Source organism: Gymnodraco acuticeps, unplaced genomic scaffold (assembly GCF_902827175.1).
Source record: "Gymnodraco acuticeps unplaced genomic scaffold, fGymAcu1.1, whole genome shotgun sequence".
Lineage (NCBI taxonomy): Eukaryota > Metazoa > Chordata > Actinopteri > Perciformes > Bathydraconidae > Gymnodraco > Gymnodraco acuticeps.
Window position 1 is genome coordinate 387,174 of NW_022990284.1, and position 23,842 is coordinate 411,015.

A 23,842-nucleotide genomic window follows, 5' to 3' on the forward strand; every position below is an offset into this window, starting at 1 on the left:
GCAGCTCACTGATCCAGTAATGAGTGACCCGACAATGAAGAATACATATATTTATAATAACTAGTTTAGCTTGTTCCAGAGGTAGATAAAATAGCTAAGTGTGTTAGGTCTAACTCTTACGGTACGTCCACACAGCAGCTTTGAACAAATCTTGGAGCTGGGCGTGTCTGAAAGCTTGGGGATTTTTTGCGAGCAACGCGACCAACAACCAATCACATGAATCTCCCGCCCCCGACATACAAAGCAAAAAACCCCGGGGATTTTATGCGAGCAATATATATATATATAAACTCCCCAAACAGGCGAAAACCTACCAGTTTCACCCACTGTCTCTGCCACCTCCCTCCATGCCTGGTTCCTCCGGGTTGTATCCCGTTAATAGTTCTGGTCGTAAAGAACCGGGTGATTTGCTACCGTAGTTTCTCGTTTGGAATATGAGGAAATGAACTGCGGTCTGGTTCTCCCTGTGTGTGTGTTTCGCTGCGCTTACCTGTCTGGCGGGCGGAGCTGCAGGATTTCTGCTTCACGTTGCATACCGCTATTTTACTGTCTTTTTCGGACACCTTCAAATAATGCCAGACCGGTGAAGCCATGTTGGCGAGCTTGTTTTGCCGCACACAGAGAACAGTGTCATGTATTTTACGTCATGCGATCGGCTCTCGCGATCGGCATGTTTAGAGAGCACCGATCGATCGGTAGAGAGTGAGTATCGGCCGATATTGATCGGTGACCGATCGATCGGAGCATCCCTATATATATATATATATATATATATATATATATATATATGTGTTAAAATGTTTAGAACAAATAAGCAATCTGTTAAAGAAAACAAAAGAGCTGCCAAACACTGGGACTGAGCAAACGGAGCAATACCATGATACCTCTGATAAAATACACATATGTTATTATTATACATGTAAATAACAATATTGTTGACATCTCTAAGTGGTTGACCAATCACAACATAGCAGACTGGGCTCTGGTTTCAGACAGAGGGTGAAAAGAGCCAGATTTGAATAAGAAATACATTTAAGAGGCTTTTTAATATCTTATTTAAGATGCTTTGCTTGTTTTTTACTCAGAAGAATGCGTCCTCTATGTGGTTGGGAGTGAGTCCAGCTTGTTTTAGGAGTTTAAAGCTTATTTTTTTATGACAATGTAGTTAATAAACCCACTTTTGAACAGGTTCATCGTGACATAGTTGTCTATAGTAGTGAGTAAATAGGTTTCAAACCCGTCTGGATGCTGTATATGCAGTCTGTGCTTTGAAACTGAACATTAGTGGAGGTTAAAAGAAAGACCCTACAGACTGAAAGGGTCCTCCTGGGTGTTTTCAGATTAAGATGCATATCATAAATCATTTTTTAATACCTTATATGCATCTCCAGTATCTTACAAAGCCAAATGTGCCAAAGAAATACCTCTCAGACGTCTTTACAAAGCAGATTCTGCCGAGCGGCCGGACTGAAATGGAAGTGATTATCCGCCCTGAGTTTTCCCTGCCGGCTGTTGGAGGGAAAGCTGATTTGTTTGGCACCAGTTTTTGTACTTCTCAAGGATTTTTCAGCAGCGAGATGATGACCACAGGCTCGGGATAAGAAGCTCTTTGTTGGGAGTGAAGCGAACTGTCGTCACACGTCTGATTGGGGAAGAAAAAAACCCCGTCTGCTATTTATAGTGTTAGAATAACAGCCGGGGCCTCTCACCTTAATGTCTCGTCTCTCACACCGTTTCATCAGCAGGAGAACAGACTCCGAGGCTCCACATGTCACATTTAGGATTATGGGATGGTATATGAATCAGCACTGTCACTACGTCAATTTACTACATTACTTTCATTTTGTGCAATTATACTTTTACTTCACTACATTTTCAATCAATCAAAGAGTATGTATAGAGCCCAATATCACACATTCGACTTTATCTCAGGGGGCTTTACAGTTTGTACAGAATACGACACCCTCTGTCTTTGGACCCTCACATCAGACAAGGAAACACCCCCAAAAGACCCCCCAGTTAATGGGAGGAATGACATTTTGAAAAGGAATAGTGTCTTTTTCAGCTAAAATAGAATAATTACCATGAATTATTAAAAAAAACTACGATCTTAAAGATTTGTCTTATAAAATAAATGAGTAAAAGCAGTTTTTTATTTATTTTTTCCAATATTTAGAGAACAAGAATTGGCATTTATTAACATGTAATACTTCAATTTACTTATTTTTCGATGTTATTAATATTGTTATATTATTTATAATTTTTTTATTGTATTTGTTTTTATAGAAAATGGGGTTGAGAGAATAATAATTGGCATTTATAATTATTTAATACATTTATTTACCTTTAATTAATTATTATTTATTTATTTTAATATTATTTATTTTATTATTCATTCATTAATAATTATTTTCTACATTTATTTCACATGTTCTGCATTGTGGTAGCCTACTTTTGCTCTTAACAATTTATTTACATTTTAATAATACACTGACTTTAACTTGTAGAGTATTTTCTCACTGTAGTACTTCTACTTGTACTAGAGTAAAGGATCTGAGTACTTCCACCTCTGAACAAGTGTTTCCAGAGCTCCATATATATTGCGTTGTTATGAATAACTGGATATGTCAGGCTCCATACTTGTGGTGAGCGTTTTGTCCAAACACAGTCATCCATTTAGGAAAGGGAAGGAAATCCAATCATGAATCCTGGAATAGATATTTATGTTTGAGAAGGAAACCAGACGGAGTGATCCTCGGTGTGGTCGAGGGTTTCTGGAGCTCAGTTTCTCTCAGATTTAGTTTCTGTTTTCAGACAATGTTCGGTTTAGTTGTATAGGGAACAGCGTTTCCGCCAGGGGGCGTCTTGCCGTCATTTGACGCCTTATTCAGCTCGGGACGCCCTGAACGCGAGCCGAGGGCGTCCACAAATATTAATAATTCGAGAGAAGATCGAGAGTTTTTATTGCTTGAAATGACGAAAAGGAAAAAAGACGTCCCTCTGTTGGAGGGGCAACGGAGTCTGGTGGGATTCTTTTCGGACTATTGAAGATCGTTTCCAACAACAACACGGAACGTGCGCGATTTGGACGCGATGAGCGGTGCTAGTGGAGCAGGCGCGTGAGCTGCGAGCGCCGGAGCCTCGCTGCGAGCGCCGGAGCCTCGCTGCGAGCGCCGGAGCCTCGCTGCGAGCGCCGGAGCCTCGCTGCGAGCGCCGGAGCCTCGCTGCGAGCGCCGGAGCCTCGCTGCGAGCGCCGGAGCCTCGCTGCGAGCGCCGGAGCCTCGCTGCGAGCGCCGGAGCCTCGCAGCGGCGAAACTGAGGCTCCGTGGTAAACTGTGGTAACATGAAGAGCCAAATGATCCGGCTCACTAACGTAAAAAGACAGCATCTATAAGGGACGGCTCAAGTCAAAATGCAAGCACCCCCCCCTCCGCTCTCGGGGTGGACCCCCACTCAGCCCAGGCGGAAACACTGATAGGGAATGTGTCTGGGAAGCAGAAGGACTGCACAGCGCCTCTATGTTGTAGCAGACAGGTGCAAACACACTACAGCGCCATCAGGAGAAACGCTCTGCAGCTTCAGGAAGGATGCAGATATAAAAACACAAATGTTCCACACTCAGAAGCATCTTCAGCAACTTGACAACACTCCAGGTTAGTTTAACCTGCAGGAAGTAGACGGTGTGGGTTTACCCCGCTGACCTTTAATTAGCGTCCTGTTGCTGCAGAGCGACCTGGGGGGGGGGGATTATCTGCAGAACATCAGATACAACATCAATAAAACATGGTGTTGCTCCTTTAATGACGTCTCACCCAGCGAGTGTGAGGATGAAAAATGAATGCAGCTGCAGAAAGAGTTGCTAACCAGCGGGGGGGATACAAAAGAGGAGGAGGAGTGAGTGGTGTAGGGAGATGTGGAGAAGCCCATACACACCTCTAGAGAAACACATCGTTCTGAGCATGAACTCTGAACATTTCATTGAAGGATGTTGCTTTGTAAATATTGAAGTGTCTGCACATCCACAAGTATTAGTATAATTATGTTTTTAGACTGGGTCAATATGAGACTAGATATCGTGACCAGCTCAACCCTGTAACACGATATGTAGTTCAACATGTAATAATACTTGTACATAATACTAATACTTGTTAACAAAAAACTAAATGCAGATTCTCCCTGTAGATGTTAAAGTGATGCGAGAAAACAATATTTCTGTTCCTCAGAAACTGTATAATTACCAGAAATCTGAGAATCAAAGCGAGCGTCAGACGGCAGAGGCTGCTTGGTTTTTACGGAGCTCCGACGTCACGTTGTTGTTGTTTACGTTCGCGGAGACATCTTGTTTACAGGCGTCATGTTCTCGAGATAATTGATATATCTTATAAACAAGATCGCAGACACAGAACTCATACAATATCTTTCTAGAAAAAAACCCATATTAAAGATGTTGTGATATTTGAAGTGTCTTTTCCTGGTTTTTAAAGGCTGCATTCCAGTAAAGTGACGTCCTTTTATGAACTGAAGCTTGATGCAAGAACATAAAAAAGCACGGTTTAAGCTCGCCGTGCCAAACCCGGCCCGCTTTTTTTTTGCTTTTCCTCTAGGGCTAGTTCCGGCTCAGGGATACTTTTTCACCATTTTTCTGGCCCTCCAAAATCAAGCTTGTTACCGGGCCAACAACCGGGCTGGATATGCTCAACTAGTGACGTAAACACTCTCGACTGCTGAGTGGTCAGAGAGAATCGCTGGCAAGGGGGGGGGGCTACAACTACAACAAGATGGACATATTTGACCGTGATTAAATTGTAATACACGTTTCAAAATGATGCCGAAGTAACAACATACTGATACCGGTTAGTAAAAACCATGAATTAATGCTTTGACGAGTCTGCAGACAGACGGCAGGCGAAAAACCTTTTAAAATGTGTGTTTCTGAATGGAGATCGGCTAAGCTAACGTTATATATACTCCGACCGTCCACACTCACAACAACGGCCTACAGACATAAATAAACCAGCGACTGTATTCGCCATGACACAGACAGTCTGTGGTTTGTACTTGTTTAACTTGTGTCTAGTTTCTGAACAGATATGAGGAGCTGTGAGCTCTGAGTGCTAACAGCTAACGGCTGATGTTGGTTTTGTGGTTCTCATTGAAGATGACGTCACGGCTCCGCCTACACTGCGTTACTATAGTTACTGCCCCAGTTACTAAACTGAAATGGAAACGCAGCATAAAGTGAGCCTGTCCTTCCAAGGCCTAACTATACCGTACTAAGCCGAGCGAGGCCCTGCAGTGGAAAAGCGCCATAAGATAATTCGAATGCAGGACTTTTTCTTGAGTATTTTGACATTAATCTCAAAGCACTTTAACTTCAGTAAAAGATCTGAATACTTCCTCCACCTCTGGCCTTGAGATATACGTGCGACCTGCAGACTTATATGCTCCATTGACTGCATGAGGGTGGGGGGGGTGAAGTGATGCATGATGGGGGCTCTTTGAGGAGATTTGCAGCTCTTCCTTATCTCTAAATGTGAAAGAATAAATCCTGCAGCCTCACCGGGGAAACGGCTGCAGATTTGTGCCACATGCTGCCTCTGAAAGCACCATGAGTGTGTGTGTGTGTGTGTGTGTGTGTGTGTGTGTGCGTGTCTCTTTGATGTCGGGGGGTACGCAGTGTCCCCCAGGTGTTCGCTGTGTGTTTTGAGAGATCTTCTTCCTCGCTGTCATCCTCACTTACATGGAGGCTTTTCACAGCTCGTCTCTCTGAGGGAAACTCTGTGATTCTGCTCTGATCTCACTGTCCTTCAAGGAGCCTCGAAAATACAGGTTTTAGTTCCCAGAATGCATCAGGATCACGGCTACAGCCAAGTAGGTTAGCATGTACGAGGAGTTTGATTTGGTGTTTAATCAGAACACTTGTTTTATCCTGGAGGGGAACAGGGTTTCGTGATCCGTGATCCATTCAAAAAACTAAATTGATAACAATATTTATATAAATGTAAGAATTTCTAGTAATAATGTCAAATAAAGGATAACAAAAATACCAATGAATAAGTAATACTGTGCAATCAAAGATATATACAGAATACGATATGTATATAAACAATGCAACTACATAAAAAAATATGTTAAGTTAAATATTTTTGATTCTATATAATTAAGAAAAGTGCAATCAAAATACAATTTAAAGAATTAAAACCATAAAAAAATACGTAATTAAATAGTAAAAGTAAATACAAACATACAGAAGAAAAGGGACATTGCATATTTTGACTGTAAAAAATAACACATACCGTTAATGACTTATTAAAAACATAGGAACTGGGACATCCCTGTTTTTGTTTCACATTTGAACAGTTCTGGAAAAAACCCACACACTACGACAGAGTCCAGACTCAGGGTGGAAACAGACGAAGCATGAAAAGAGCTTTCAGAGTCCAGTCACCCTCTTCCTCCCCCGTTCACCCCTCCTCAATTCTCCCCCATTGACCCCCCCTTCCTCCCCATTCAGCCTGCACTCCCCCATCCTCACCCTCAGTCATTTTCAACCCTCAGTCCTCCTCCTCTTTGCTCAGCAGACCATCGCTTTAAGACAAACGGGCAAACCATTGTTCCCCCACCTGCACCACACACACACACACACACACACACACACACACACACACACACACACACAAACACACACACACACACACACACACACACACACACACACACACACACACACACACACACACAGACATGAACACGCACACAGACACACACACGCACACACACACAGTCAGAATCAGTGTTGTCCGGTGCTCAACGTTGGTGACATTTTGAACAATGATTGGATGGATTTCTTTTTATCTTGTGTTGATGTTTTGCACGTATCCAAACTCAGAGGTTAGCATCAGTTCATCGCGTCCTCAGACTTCTTGTTTTCTGAGACGACTTTGAGACTGAGATTACGGAGGAGAATAAATCGGGGGGGAAAAAATGCCGTGTCTTCGGGGGCCGCTAACTTTTTCAGATAATCCGATTAGCGCCGGGGGGGCTGCCGGGGATTTAGTCCAAAAGCCAACCTGGCTATCTGTTCTGTTGTGACTTTAGACTGCAGCAACACATGACCCGGGGTGTGTGTGTGTGTGTGTGTGTGTGTGTGTGTGTGTGTGTGTGTGTGTGTGTGTGTGTGTGTGTGTGTGTGTGTGTGTGTGTGTTACCTAGCTACTTCAGTGTTTTATTTATTAGTCACACTCCGTACAATTACATAAACGTTTGTTCAGCAGGATAATCTCCACATATTAACACCATTTAATAATTTCTGAAGTAAAAAGCTAAAAGGAACTACAGCACGGTCACATGACTTCACGTTCAACCACCGCTAAGCTAAAGGCGGCTAATGTGGGGTTAAAGGAACTTCAGCACGGTCACATGACTTCACGTCACCACCGCTAAGCTAAAGGTGGCTAATGTTGGGCTATAAAGGAACTACAGCACGGTTACATGAATTCACGTCACCACTGCTAAGCTAAAGGTGGCTAATGTTGGGCTATAAAGGAACTACAGCACGGTTTACATGACTTAACGTCACCACCGCTAAGCTAAAGGCGGCTAATGTTGGGCTATAAAGGAAACTTACAGCACGGTCACATGACTTCACGTCACCACCGCTAAGCTAAAGGTGGCTAAATGTTGGGCTATAAAGGAACTACAGCACGGTCACATGACTTCACGTCACCACCGCTAAGCTAAAGGTGGCCTAAGTTGGCTATAAAGGAACTACAGCACGGTCACATGACTTCACTTCACCACCGCTAAGCTAAAGGCGGCTAATGTTGGGCTATAAAGGAACTACAGCACGGTCACATGACTTCACCTCACCACCGCTAAGCGAAAGGCGGCTAATGTTGGGCTATAAAGGAACTACAGCACGGTCACATGACTTCACTTCACCACCGCTAAGCTAAAGGCGGCTAATGTTGGGCTATAAAGGAACTACAGCACGGTCACATGACTTCACGTCACCACCGCTAAGCTAAAGGAGGCTAATGTTGGGCTATAAAGGAACTACAGCACGGTTACATGACTTCACTTCACCACCGCTAAGCTAAAGGCAGCTAATGTTGGGCTTGATGACATTTAGTCATCTCATTTAGACACTTGTTAGCAACTTCCATTTTTAAATACACTCGTGGGGTATTTACTGACGTATTTTATGACGTAGATTGGAAATCTCTACAGCTTGTTTTAACCACAGACCTTATTTCAGGAATATCTAATTAACAAAAAGGCATGTGTTTGCCCAGTAGCTAATTTTAGCTTCTATCTTTCAACATGTGTCTGAAATGAAAACTTACTCCTCTGCAGAATATTAGTGTGTGTTGACAGGATCAGGACTACAGGACCCCCCCCCCCCCCCCCCCTCCCCCCTACTGTTAGGGGATACATGAGGAGGGGGAGAGTTTAACAACAAACACAATTACATCTCAAACTGAAGATTAACTTCACTACAGGATCAGTCCACAGAGAGCTGCTGTGACATTATACAGTTAAGAAGGCTAACATATTTAAACACCATGATATAATACTACATATTCTCTTTTTAGAAACCAAATAAGGGTATTTTCCTGGGTTTAAAGAGGCCCTATTATGCTTTTTGGGGTTTTCCCTTTTTGTTTGCCTCCATTGGACTCCTTTGTTTACTTCCTGAACATAGTGACATCACTAGTGACCACTCGCGCTCCTATTGGCTAGCGCTCCAACACATTGTTCTTGATAGGCTAAGGGGCGGGACATCTCTAAGAGGTTGACTGGGCTCTGGTTTCAGACAGAGGGTTAAAAAAATGGTATTAGTACTTTTATAATGAGAACACAGTAGCTCTTTATCTGCCTCACACACACACACACTCTTTAACTACTGCTCTCTCCATTAAGTCTGTAATCTGCAGCTGATAAAAGTAAATCAGCTCTGACACAACATCTACTCTCAGTAATCCCCCTCTGTTCTGTGAGCCATGAAATGAGTCTGAATACCTCTGATTTAAACCTTCTCTTATCATCATTTATTAACCTTTATTTCCATTAACATGAGGGGCTGATTTTTGGGGATAAGAGTAGAAAGTAATTGGACATTTACTTATTCCTCGCTGTAAAGATACTCTGTTACAAGTAAAAATCCTGCATTTAAACTAATATTTGAGTAAAAGTAAGTATAATGAGCGAAAGGTTTCAGAGTACCCAATGCAGATACATCTCAAATTAAAACACTAAAAATGATTTAAATAAATGAAATAAATAAATAAATCTCTTTAAAAATCTGTTCTTGTCCAAATTAAATACATAATTTCCCTCTTAAACGTTCCTTTACTTAAATAAATGCACTTAAATGACCCAATGCAGATTCTCCTGAAAAAAAATATTAAAAAAGCTAAATTAAGTTCGTTAGCAGATTAGTTGCCTAATCTAATTTTGTATAAAACTTAAATGATCAAATATTTGTAAATGTATGGAAAAGCAGTTGAGAAAATACTAAAATAAAAACCTAAAAGTACACAAAATTGCACTTTAGTAAATGTATTTAGTTCCACTGCCAACTTGTTCTCTACCAGCAGCCAAGTCTGAGACGTGTCTGAAAAAAATTTCTTGACTCTCTGCCGTCTGCACCCCTCCCTCACACACACACACACACACACACACACACACACACACACACACACACACACACACACACACACACACACACACACACACACACACACGCGCACGTGCACACACACGCACACACACAAACTGGATCTCTGGCCAACTCTCGTGGTTTTGTGGTTATCCGGGCAGCAGGGAGATGAAATTGATGCCGTGTGGACAAGAAGACTTTTCTCCTCCGTTCTGCTGACTGACATTCAGCTGCCAAACTCAACACAGTTTAACATTACATCGTGTGGACAGCAACTACTTTAAAGAGTGCTCTCCTGCTGATGTTCAGGTGTATATCAGTATGTAGTGTCTCTACTTTAAAGAGTGCTCTCCTGCTGATGTTCAGGTGTATATCAGTATGTAGTGTCTCTACTTTAAAGAGTCCTCTCCTGCTGATGTTCAGGTGTGTATCAGTATGTAGTGTCTCTACTTTAAAGAGTCCTCTCCTGCTGATGTTCAGGTGTATATCAGTATGTAGTGTCTCTACTTTAAAGAGTCCTCTCCTGTTGATGTTCAGGTGTATATCAGTATGTAGTGTCTCTACTTTAAAGAGTCCTCTCCTGCTGATGTTCAGGTGTATATCAGTATGTAGTGTCTCTACTTTAAAGAGTCCTCTCCTGCTGATGTTCAGGTGTATATCAGTATGTAGTGTCTCTACTTTAAAGAGTCCTCTCCTGCTGATGTTCAGGTGTATATCAGTATGTAGTGTCTCTACTTTAAAGAGTCCTCTCCTGCTGATGTTCAGGTGTATACCAGTATGTAGTGTCTCTACTTTAAAGAGTCCTCTCCTGCTGATGTTCAGGTGTATATCAGTATGTAGTGTCTCTACTTTAAAGAGTGCTCTCCTGCTGATGTTCAGGTGTATATCAGTATGTAGTGTCTCTACTTTAAAGAGTCCTCTCCTGCTGATATTCAGGTGTATATCAGTATGTAGTGTCTCTACTTTAAAGAGTCCTCTCCTGCTGATGTTCAGGTGTATATCAGTATGTAGTGTCTCTACTTTAAAGAGTCCTCTCCTGCTGATGTTCAGGTGTATATCAGTATGTAGTGTCTCTACTTTAAAGAGTCCTCTCCTGCTGATATTCAGGTGTATATCAGTATGTAGTGTCTCTACTTTAAAGAGTCCTCTCCTGCTGATGTTCAGGTGTATATCAGTATGTAGTGTCTCTACTTTAAAGAGTCCTCTCCTGCTGATGTTCAGGTGTATATCAGTATGTAGTGTCTCTACTTTAAAGAGTCCTCTCCTGCTGATGTTCAGGTGTATATCAGTATGTAGTGTCTCTACTTTAAAGAGTCCTCTCCTGCTGATGTTCAGGTGTATATCAGTATGTAGTGTCTCTACTTTAAAGAGTGCTCTCCTGCTGATGTTCAGGTGTATATCAGTATGTAGTGTCTCTACTTTAAAGAGTCCTCTCCTGCTGATGTTCAGGTGTATATCAGTATGTAGTGTCTCTACTTTAAAGAGTGCTCTCCTGCTGATGTTCAGGTGTATATCAGTATGTAGTGTCTCTACTTTAAAGAGTCCTCTCCTGTTGATGTTCAGGTGTATATCAGTATGTAGTGTCTCTACTTTAAAGAGTCCTCTCCTGCTGATGTTCAGGTGTATATCAGTATGTAGTGTCTCTACTTTAAAGAGTCCTCTCCTGCTGATGTTCAGGTGTATATCAGTATGTAGTGTCTCTACTTTAAAGAGTCCTCTCCTGCTGATGTTCAGGTGTATATCAGTATGTAGTGTCTCTACTTTAAAGAGTCCTCTCCTGCTGATGTTCAGGTGTATATCAGTATGTAGTGTATCTACTTTAAAGAGTCCTCTCCTGCTGATGTTCAGGTGTATATCAGTATGTAGTGTCTCTACTTTAAAGAGTCCTCTCCTGCTGATGTTCAGGTGTATATCAGTATGTAGTGTCTCTACTTTAAAGAGTCCTCTCCTGCTGATGTTCAGGTGTATATCAGTATGTAGTGTCTCTACTTTAAAGAGTCCTCTCCTGCTGATGTTCAGGTGTATATCAGTATGTAGTGTATCTACTTTAAAGAGTCCTCTCCTGCTGATGTTCAGGTGTATATCAGTATGTAGTGTCTCTACTTTAAAGAGTCCTCTCCTGCTGATGTTCAGGTGTATATCAGTATGTAGTGTCTCTACTTTAAAGAGTCCTCTCCTGCTGATGTTCAGGTGTATATTAGCACTCAATGTTCATCTGGGACCTGCAGGAAGTTGATTTCTCTGCATGTGTGTTTGAGTACATAGAAAAGCGTTTATATAAATGAAACATGTTGTTGTGTTACAGCGTGGGCGAAGGTGGAGGTTCAGGTGGAGGAGAGTGTGGAGGCGTACCTGGGCGACTCGGCTCAGATCACCTGCCTCTACAACTTCACTGACGTCGAATCAGAGCCTCGCCTCGTCATGATCCAGTGGTTCGTGGTGAGTCAGCAATAATAGCTCAATTAGAGCATTTTCGTTGTTTATATTTATATTTCTTTATAACAATCCATGAAGAAATGTAAAAATATAAAGATTTATTCTGAGTGAAGTTGACTAACAGGTGATAAGACAGCATTAGTAAAGGACGCAGTGAAGGAAACAAGGAGGCGTCCTCAGGTAAAGTGATGTTAAAGTGATCTCCCTGTGTTTCGTGCAGAGGGTGTCGGGCAGCAGCTCCAGGATCAGGATCTTCTACGGAGACGGCGATCAGCAAATTGTCGACAACAACACGGACTACAGCGGCCGCATCGAGGTGACTTCAGACGGACGGGAGTCAAAGCTCAGCATCCAGGACGTCCGGCTGCAGGACGAGCGCGAGTTCCTCTGCCAGATCAACGGGCTCTCAGCTGGGAACGCCGAGGGAAGGACGCACCTCCGAGTGTTCGGTGAGGAGGGAGACACCATACAGATTTTATAATTGTATACATAAATGCAGAACAAACATAAACAAAACCAGAGGCATCCGACTTAAAGGCAGCATGTAAACATTACAACATATATATCACAACTGAATGAAGTGTTCCTGGGTTTCATGAGGTTTTATTCACTTTAAAGCTCACCTGTTCTGCAAAATCCTCTTCTTCCTGTCTCTTCTACATCAACATGTGTCCCCTCTTCTTCATGTCTCTTCTACATCAACATGTGTCCCCTCTTCTTCATGTCTCTTCTACATCAACATGTGTCCCCTCTTCTTCATGTCTCTTCTACATCAACATGTGTCCCCTCTTCTTCCTGTCTCTTCTACATCAACATGTGTCCCCTCTTCTTCATGTCTCTTCTACATCAACATGTGTCCCCTCTTCTTCATGTCTCTTCTACATCAACATGTGTCCCCTCTTCTTCATGTCTCTTCTACATCAACATGTGTCCCCTCTTCTTCATGTCTCTTCTACATCAACATGTGTCCCCTCTTCTTCCTGTCTCTTCTACATCAACATGTGTCCCCTCTTCTTCATGTCTCTTCTACATCAACATGTGTCCCCTCTTCTTCATGTCTCTTCTACATCAACATGTGTCCCCTCTTCTTCATGTCTCTTCTACATCAACATGTGTCCCCTCTTCTTCATGTCTCTTCTACATCAACATGTGTCCCCTCTTCTTCATGTCTCTTCTACATCAACATGTGTCCCCTCTTCTTCATGTCTCTTCTACATCAACATGTGTTCCCTCTTCTTCATGTCTCTTCTACATCGACATGTGTCCCCTCTTCTTCATGTCTCTTCTACATCGACATGTGTCCCCTCTTCTTCATGTCTCTTCTACATCGACATGTGTCCCCTCTTCTTCATGTCTCTTCTACATCAACATGTGTCCCCTCTTCTTCATGTCTCTTCTACATCAACATGTGTCCCCTCTTCTTCATGTCTCTTCTACATCAACATGTGTCCCCTCTTCTTCATGTCTCTTCTTCATCGACATGTGTCCCCTCTTCTTCATGTCTCTTCTACATCGACATGTGTCCCCTCTTCTTCATGTCTCTTCTACATCGACATGTGTCCCCTCTTCTTCATGTCTCTTCTACATCGACATGTGTCCCCTCTTCTTCATGTCTCTTCTACATCGACATGTGTCCCCTCTTCTTCATGTCTCTTCTACATCGACATGTGTCCCCTCTTCTTCATGTCTCTTCTACATCGACATGTGTCCCCTCTTCTTCATGTCTCTTCTACATCGACATGTGTCCCCTCTTCTTCATGTCTCTTCTACATCGACATGTGTCCCCTCTTCTTCATGTCTCTCCTACATCAACATGTGTCCCCTCTTCTTCATGTCTCTTCTACATCAACATGTGTCCCCTCTTCTTCATGTCTCTTTACATCAACATGTGTCCCCTCTTCTTCATGTCTCTTCTACATCAACATGTGTCACCTCTTCTTCATGTCTCTTCTACATCAACATGTGTCCCCTCTTCTTCATGTCTCTTCTACATCAACATGTGTCCCCTCTTCTCCATGTCTCTTCTACATCGACATGTGTCCCCTCTTCTTCACGTCTCTTCTACATCAACATGTGTCCCCTCTTCTTCACGTCTCTTTACATCAACATGTGTCCCCTCTTCTTCATGTCTCTTCTACATCAACATGTTTCCCCTCTTCTTCATGTCTCTTCTACATCAACATGTGTCCCCTCTTCTTCATGTCTCTTCTTCATCAACATGTGTCCCCTCTTCCTCATGTCTCTTCTACATCAACATGTGTCCCCTCTTCTTCATGTCTCTTCTACATCGACATGTGTCCCCTCTTCTTCATGTCTCTTCTACATCAACATGTGTCCCCTCTTCTTCATGTCTCTTCTACATCAACATGTGTCACCTCTTCTTCATGTCTCTTCTACATCGACATGTGTCCCCTCTTCTTCATGTCTCTTCTACATCGACATGTGTCCCCTCTTCTTCATGTCTCTTCTACATCAACATGTGTCCCCTCTTCTTCATGTCTCTTCTACATCAACATGTGTCCCCTCTTCTTCATGTCTCTTCTTCATCAACATGTGTCCCCTCTTCTTCATGTCTCTTCTACATCAACATGTGTCCCCTCTTCTTCATGTCTCTTCTACATCAACATGTGTCCCCTCTTCTTCATGTCTCTTCTACATCAACATGTGTCCCCTCTTCTTCATGTCTCTTCTACATCAACATGTGTCCCCTCTTCTTCATGTCTCTTCTACATCAACATGTGTCCCTCTTCTCCATGTCTCTTTACATCAACATGTGTCCCCTCTTCTTCATGTCTCTTCTACATCAACATGTATCCCCTCTTCTTCATGTCTCTTCTACATCAACATGTGTCCCCTCTTCTCCATGTCTCTTCTACATCAACATGTGTCCCCTCTTCTCCATGTCTCTTCTACATCAACATGTGTCCCCTCTTCTTCATGTCTCTTCTACATCAACATGTGTCCCCTCTTCTTCATGTCTCTTCTACATCAACATGTGTCCCCTCTTCTCCATGTCTCTTCTACATCAACATGTGTCCCCTCTTCTCCACGTCTCTTCTACATCAACATGTGTCCCCTCTTCTTCATGTCTCTTCTACATCAACATGTGTCCCTCTTCTTCATGTCTCTTCTACATCAACATGTATCCCCTCTTCTTCATGTCTCTTCTACATCGACATGTGTCCCCTCTTCCTCATGTCTCTTCTACATCAACATGTGTCCCCTCTTCTTCACGTCTCTTCTACATCAACATGTGTCCCCTCTTCTTCACGTCTCTTCTACATCAACATGTGTCCCCTCTTCTTCACGTCTCTTCTACATCAACATGTGTCCCCTCTTCTTCACGTCTCTTCTACATCGACATGTGTCCCCTCTTCTTCACGTCTCTTCTACATCGACATGTGTCCCCTCTTCTCCATGTCTCTTCTACATCGACATGTGTCCCCTCTTCTTCATGTCTCTTCTACATCAACATGTGTCCCCTCTTCTTCATGTCTCTTCTTCATCAACATGTGTCCCCTCTTCTTCATGTCTCTTCTTCATCAACATGTGTCCCCTCTTCTTCATGTCTCTTCTACATCAACATGTGTCCCATCTTCTTCATGTCTCTTCTACATCAACATGTGTCCCCTCTTCTTCATGTCTCTTCTACATCAACATGTGTCCCCTCTTCTTCATGTCTCTTCTTCATCAACATGTGTCCCCTCTTCTTCATGTCTCTTCTACATCAACATGTGTCCCCTCTTCTTCATGTCTCTTCTACATCAACATGTGTCCCCTCTTCTTCATGTCTCTTCTACATCAGCATGTGTCCCCTCTTCTTCATGTCTCTTCTACATCAACATGTGTCCCCTCTTCTTCATGTCTCTTCTACATCAACATGTGTCCCCTCTTCTTCATGTCTCTTCTACATCAACATGTGTCCCCTCTTCTTCAGGTCTCTTCTACATCAACATGTGTCCCCTCTTCTTCACGTCTCTTCTACATCAACATGTGTCCCCTCTTCTTCACGTCTCTTCTACATCAACATGCGTCCCCTCTTCTTCATGTCTCTTCTACATCAACATGTGTCCCCTCTTCTCCATGTCTCTTCTACATCAACATGTGTCCCCTCTTCTTCATGTCTCTTCTACATCAACATGTGTCCCCTCTTCTTCATGTCTCTTCTTCATCAACATGTGTCCCCTCTTCTTCATGTCTCTTCTACATCAACATGTGTCCCCTCTTCTTCATGTCTCTTCTTCATCAACATGTGTCCCCTCTTCTTCATGTCTCTTCTACATCAACATGTGTCCCCTCTTCTTCATGTCTCTTCTACATCAACATGTGTCCCCTCTTCTCCATGTCTCTTCTACATCAACATGTGTCCCCTCTTCTTCATGTCTCTTCTACATCAACATGTGTCCCCTCTTCCTCATGTCTCTTCTACATCAACATGTGTCCCCTCTTCTTCATGTCTCTTCTTCATCAACATGTGTCCCCTCTTCTTCATGTCTCTTCTACATCAACATGTGTCCTCTCTTCTTCATGTCTCTTCTACATCAACATGTGTCGTCTCTTCTTCATGTCTCTTCTACATCAACATGTGTCGTCTCTTCTTCATGTCTCTTCTACATCAACATGTGTCCCCTCTTCTTCATGTCTCTTCTACATCAACATGTGTCCCCTCTTCTTCATGTCTCTTCTACATCAACATGTGTCCCCTCTTCTCCATGTCTCTTCTACATCAACATGTGTCCCCTCTTCTTCATGTCTCTTCTACATCAACATGTGTCCCCTCTTCCTCATGTCTCTTCTACATCAACATGTGTCCCCTCTTCTTCATGTCTCTTCTACATCAACATGTGTCCCCTCTTCTTCATGTCTCTTCTTCATCAACATGTGTCCCCTCTTCTTCATGTCTCTTCTACATCAACATGTGTCCCCTCTTCTTCATGTCTCTTCTACATCAACATGTGTCCCCTCTGTGGAAAGAGACTCTGAAAGTTTCAGGAACAAAGATTCTCTCTCTTTTTGATCCATTTCTATAAAAACCTGTCTGAAAATGAGCTGATCAGATTTTGGCCACTTTATGATGTCATAACGATGTGTTGTCTTGTGTAACCATTAGCCAATCAGCAACCAAGGTAAACCCCCCCCCCCCCCCCCCTTATCACCTGAATCTCCTCTAGAGCTCCATTGAGTTCTTTGTAACCAAATGTCTCTCAGAGGGAGGTGGGGAGGGGCTCCTTATTTTCATCTAAAGTAACAGACAGAGAATCAGCACTTTGGAAACAGGGCTGAAACAGAGGGGATTATGGGTAATGCAGCAATGATCTGTTTGGTGTTTCAGCCAATCAGAGACAGGCTCTGTATATATCTGAGACCTGTGATATATTGATGAAAAACTATAATAGGTGACTTCTAAATGAAAATAACGTTATTTATTTCCTGTTGCAGCGACTCCCGAGGCTCCGCTGATCGAAGGCGTCTCTTCAGGAATCTCTGTGACCAACGAGCTGCCGTCTAAGGTCCGTCTACTTTATATTAATGACAATAATCTTCAGGATTACAATGTTACATTACATCGCATATACTGTGTAAAATGCAAAATAACAACTAGTATATTTGCATATTTGTAACCCTCTCAAACTGTGAAATGTGGACTATACTCGGGCTGCGCAAAGTGCAACCGTGCAACACCAATGTATGGATTAGGACGGTACCGAACAGTACATCCAAAATACTACCTGGTTCATAAGACACCACTTATTTTTACATATGTTCTGTTGTTACAGATGATATTAGAATGTGCACAAATAGCTACTAAACCTTTGTTAGTCTAGATCAGGGGGGTCAAACTCAATTTCATGGCGGGCCACATCAGCATTAAGGTTGCACTCAAAGGGCCGGTTGTGACTTTAAGACGATATAAATATATATAAAATAATGCATTATATTACATCATTGCCTCTGCATTGGATTATTATCAGATAGGGTAATGAATTCATGATTAACTACGTCTGATAAGAAGTCTAGGGCAAATAATTGCAAGTCTCTTCAGTGCGCATGTCACTAAATGAGATGCATTGTGGGACATGTAGTTTATGGGCAACGTGCTTCTGGAAAGCGGCATGTAACCGTATAATAAACGTATTATATTCTTTGCAAGCTCTTGTGGGGCCACAGAAAATGAATTTGGACCTTGAGTTTGACCCCCCTGATCTACAGTGTGTAATAACGATATTAAATGTGTCTCTCCTGCAGGTCGCTTCGTGTGAAACTCGTAACGGTTTCCCCAAACCGAACATCACCTGGTACAGGAACGGCTCTCCGCTCAACTCGGAACCCGGACGTGAGTGACTGAGTACATTTACTCTTAATAATACTCTCCATTAGTACTTTACCTGCTGCACTACAATTGAAAGAGAAATATTGTACTTTCTACACAACTCGGCAGCTTATGGCAGCTTTAGTTACTTTTCAAAAACAAGAGGAAAAACGTATTGGCATCTTTAAAAATGTAAGTAATTAAAAAAATGTAAACAATGACTTTAATTGTTTCATTTGTTTTAATAGTTTTGACTTTATATATAGACATTTTAGATTTTTTATTACATTCATATTAAATTAGCCGCAATGATCTGTTTGGTGTTTCAGCCAATCAGAGACAGGCTCTGTATATATCTAGGAGGAGAGGACGCTGGCGCTTGTTTGTTCGCCGCTTCTCCTACGCCTCAGAGTTTTTATCTGCTTTTAAGCTATATGGCTAAACTTGAGTCTGTTTAACAAGTGCTTTTATATCTTAAACCTCGTGATTATTGACGGTTTTGGACCTGACGACTGTCGGGACTCACCTGCTGTATCGCCCAAATTCGCCGACTATCTCCGGCTGACTGCTTGCCTCTCTCCCGCTACTACTGTGATAGCAGGCGGACTCCCAATCCTCTGTTTCATTCCCAGACGCGAGGTATACTAACGGGATAGCCTTCCATCTGTCTCGTTGCTGTTAGCCCTCGCTGCTAAGCACCGCTACCAAACTTCTTCGGCACCCGACCTGTTGACATGTTGAGGTTTTCTATTCCCCAACTCCTGAGTTTCAACCACTCCAACGCTCCAACCTGCACCTCAGTCATTAAACAACTTGGACTTCTTCGTCGGCATCGCTATATCCACCGAAGCCAAAGAAGAAGACAAACTGTATATTCCCAGCACGGAGTTGCCGATATTCCATCCATCCACTCTGTCTGCCGTCGTGTCGCACATCTGACGTGTCATCAGAGCCCGTTCATGGCTGGGTCAAATCGCGCCAGAAACATCGCGAGACCGCTGCATGAATACACGGAGAGCATCGCGAGACAGCCACACACGAAGGAGTCTGGAAAACGTGGAGTGGATTACAGCCTACTCCGGCCCCTACAGAGATTCACCACATCTTCCAAAGCCAAAATAGAACTTCTGAATACACAAAAGTAATAAAGCATCCTTCATTCAAGACCACATCACCGATGAGAAAATGGACTTCATGTGCCTCACGGAAACCTGGCATCAGCCAGAGGTTTACTCCACCCTCAATGAAGCTTGCCCTCCTGGCTACAGCTACTTGGAGAAAGCCCGCAGCACTGGTCGTGGTGGAGGCCTAGCTGTCATCTACCGAAAGGAATTGGAACTGTCACTCCTGCCCCTGCTTGTATTGTCCTCTTTTGAATGCCTTGCATTTAAATGTAAACCCCCCTTCGCCCTGACAATACTTCTGATCTACCGGCCACCCAAACCCAACTCAGCTTTCATCCCAGAGATACAAGACCTTCTCACTACGCTATGCACAACCTCTGCCAATATTATCATACTTGGAGATTTTAATATTCACGTCGACTCCCCCTCCTGCCACTTTGCCACTGAGTTTCTGCTACTTCTGGACTGCCTCAATCTGACACAACATGTTGATGTCCCCACGCACGCCAAGGGCCACACGCTCGACCTGGTCATCACATACTCCGCCCCCATCAGCAATCTGCTAGTGTATGACTTGGGGGTGTCTGACCACAAGACCATCTCTATGGAGCTCTCTTTCCAATCCCCACTCAGCATGCCCAAACGCCAAATCCGCTTCAGGAACCTGAGGAACATCAACCCGGACACCATGACCCTGGACCTCCAGCATCTTTCCTCCGCCAACTTCTCATCAGTAAATGAGTCAGTTGCATATTACAACCAGTCCCTTAACAGTCTCCTTGATCTGCACGCCCCCCTCAAAACCAGGATGGTCACCTTCTCGCGCTCAGCCCCTTGGTACACCGGCAAACTGCGGAGAATGAAGACAGCTGGGCGTGTCCTTGAGCGGCGGCTCAAGGCCTCAGGACTCACTGTTCACCGGTTAGCCTATCGTGAACACCAGAAGGCCTACGCACAGTCCCTCAGAGATGCACGGTCCCAGTACTACTCCTCCATCATCAACAACAGTACTGGAAACTCCAAGCAACTCTTCTCCACCATAAACCACCTCCTCAAACCCCAAAGTCCTCTACACTCCGACTCCACTGAGAAGCAGTGTAGCAACTTTGCCGCCTTCTTTACTAACAAAGTTGATACTATCCGCTCCCTCCTCTCTAGCCCCTCTGCACCTCCAGTTCCAACTGCTGACCCACAGCCTGGGACAACCCAGCCTCTTCGCTGTTTCACGGACATCTCTCAGCAAGAGGTTGAGGGCATCGTTAGGAGGATGAAGCCCTCCACCTGTGTCCTGGACCCCCTTCCGTCAGCTCTTGTAAAATCTTACATCTGTACCATGAGCCCCATGATCACTAAGATCGTAAACCTCTCACTCCAGGCTGGCCATATCCCCTCTGCCCTAAAAACCGCTGTCATCAAACCTCGTCTCAAAAAACCTCGTCTCAAAAAACCCTCCCTTGACCCGGGAGTCCTGGCCAACTACAGACCCATTTCCAACCTTCCTTTTCTATCAAAGGTGCTGGAAAAACTAGTTGCTGCTCAGCTCCAGGACCACCTAAACTCCAACAACTTATTTGAGAAGTTCCAGTCTGGTTTCCGCTCAGGCCACAGCACAGAAACTGCCCTGGTCAGGGTCACCAATGACCTGCTGATGACGGCTGATGCGGGCTCTCCCTCTCTCCTCATCCTCCTTGATCTCACTGCAGCTTTCGACACCGTCGATCACGGCATCCTCCTCCATCGTCTGCACTCCACCATCGGACTCTCTGACTCTCCCCTTGACTGGTTTAGATCATACCTCACCGGGAGAACAGAGTACGTTTCCTTGGGCGAGGCAGAGTCGGGTACCCACAACGTCACCTGTGGTGTCCCTCAAGGATCAGTTCTCGGCCCCACCCTCTTCACACTCTACATGCTCCCCCTTGGCTCTATCATCAGCCGACATGGAGTATCATTCCATTGCTACGCTGATGACACCCAACTGTACCTCAGGATCAATCCTACCTCCTCTGCAGCCCTGCCTTCACCCACACTCACTGCCTGCCTGGAGGAGATACAGGCGTGGATGAAGCAAAACTTCCTGAAACTCAACAGCTCCAAGACCGAAGCCATTATAGTTGGCACCCCACACCAGGTTCGGTCATCCACCATCACCACCATCACCTTCTCCGGCCAGGACATTACCCTCTCCTCAATAGTCACCAACCTCGGTGTTAAAAGTGGACGCCCATCTGACCTTTGAGGCCCACATTAAACAGCTGTGCAAGAACTCCTTTTATCACCTCAGGAACATCGCCAAACTCCGCCCCACACTCACTCTGTCTGACGCCGATAAGCTGGTCCACGCCTTTGTCTCCTCCAGGCTGGACTACTGCAATGCACTCCTCATCGGGATCCCTAACAAAAGCATCCAGAAGCTACAATACATTCAGAACAGCGCTGCTAGGATCCTGATGAGGGTGCGCAAATATGATCACATCACCCCCATCCTTAAAGCACTACACTGGCTACCCGTGGAAATGAGGATCGAATTCAAGGTCTCCATCCTCACCCACCAGTGTGTCCATGGAACTGCCCCTCCCTACCTCAAGGAACTCCTCACCCCCCATAACTCCTTGCGGACCACCCGCTCCAGCAACTCCAACTTCCTCAGACCCCCCAGGACTAAGCTCCGTACTATGGGAGACCGGGCCTTCTGCTCGGCTGCTCCCAGTCTGTGGAATGCTCTCCCCGACCAAATGAGAGCACCACAGACCGTGGACGCTTTTAAAAAAGGCCTCAAAACCCATCTCTTCAAAACAGCCTTTGCCTAGACCTTTTTATCACCCTTTTATATATTTTTTATTTTTGTATTGCTTTTTATTAATTCTACCGTGTTGTGTAATGTTTCTTTATACTGTTCATGCTCACTACTTGTAGCACTTCGGGATTTGAAATCAAATATGAAGTGCTTTATAAATGGAACCCATTATTATTATTATTAGCCCTGAGTGAAAAAATGCTAACACACTTAACACAGAACTCACGTTAAAATACCCTTATTACTTATCGTATCTGCACAAACAGGATATCGATTAGCAAGCTGAGATTGCACAGATTCGACAGGTATTAGTATCATCACTGACCGATCAGAACTCGCGACATGAGAAGCTAACAAAGACATCACACCACGTAGCATTAGGTAGCCAACACGGCAATATGTCTTACCTTTGTTGTTGTCTGATGAAAAGTGGTCTTCAATGGCATTACAACGATAAAAATGCTGCTGAAGTTAATTCAAAGGTTAATCCATAGGTTAATTCAAAGGTTAATCCATAGGTTAATTCAAAGTGTCTGTGTCACTTTGAAATGATTTCTGATAATCCATCAGCAATAAATCTAGTTTTCAGATGTCAGAGCGTAAGATAGGTTTCGCTTTGGGCAAACTATGTCTGCATAGCTTTCATTCCTCAATGGTAACATGTGTGTGTAGGTGGAAATCCCCCTTCGATTCTATTGGCTCTAACGGTTAAAAAGAGATGTCAATCATCAAAATCGACCAATGGGTTCCAGAGAAACGGCAAATACACCCATTTCCACCCAAATGACCCCAGAAGTTGTTTTTTTGTGCTAAACCTCTCTAAAAAGGTCAAATGTCACTTGTTTTGCATCAATCTTGATACAGGGTACTTATTATATGTTATAGTTTGGATTCCTAAAGCTTTTAGTCTACCATCCCATCATCCAAGGGTGGTTTTCACTATAAGTAATTTTTTTGACGGACACTATAATTTACATTATTTTACTATGTTCAATCTGAATTTACTTTAAAATAAAAACATTATATTGATTCTGACTCTTCTACATCCAACTCACAGGTGTAACCTTGCTTTGAAAAAAAAGATTATTAATGTAACCCATTTAGAAGTGAAGTTATGGTCATTTGTTCTGGGAATGTCATTTTCGAGCCTGAGACCTGAAAAACAGGCTCAGGGCTGAACAGGTTCAACTACATTTTGTGGATTATACTTTTCCTTAAGTAACATTTCTAATGCAGTATTTTTACTGTTTTGTTATATACTACTACTGAAATAAAACGTCTGAATACATCATATCTATATTTTGATGTTGTAATAAATGTAATGTAATTCATTCTGAGAGTGAACTGCATTGCCTAAATCCACCAGTAGGGGTATTTACTGAGAACACAACGTTCAAATCGATTCATCTTGTGTTAACTACAGACATTATTTAAGGCTAACAACCAAAAATACATTCAGAAAACCCTACAGTCTGGGAAAGAGAGTTATGAAATACTGGCTAATTTTCACGGTT

The 23,842-nt window shown here is 43.4% G+C and overlaps 1 protein-coding gene across 2 annotated transcripts in view; it reads left to right on the forward strand.

The window, feature by feature from the left end:
* mcama (melanoma cell adhesion molecule a) overlaps positions 1-23,842 on the forward strand; it is an 84,254-nt gene that overhangs the window by 39,163 nt on the left and 21,249 nt on the right. For both annotated transcript variants that reach the window (XM_034221789.1, XM_034221790.1), the window contains exons 2-5: positions 11,967-12,100; positions 12,318-12,546; positions 17,537-17,607; positions 18,344-18,431. In XM_034221789.1, the coding sequence (XP_034077680.1) occupies positions 11,967-12,100; positions 12,318-12,546; positions 17,537-17,607; positions 18,344-18,431 (522 nt within the window). The remainder of the gene's footprint in view (positions 1-11,966; positions 12,101-12,317; positions 12,547-17,536; positions 17,608-18,343; positions 18,432-23,842) is intronic.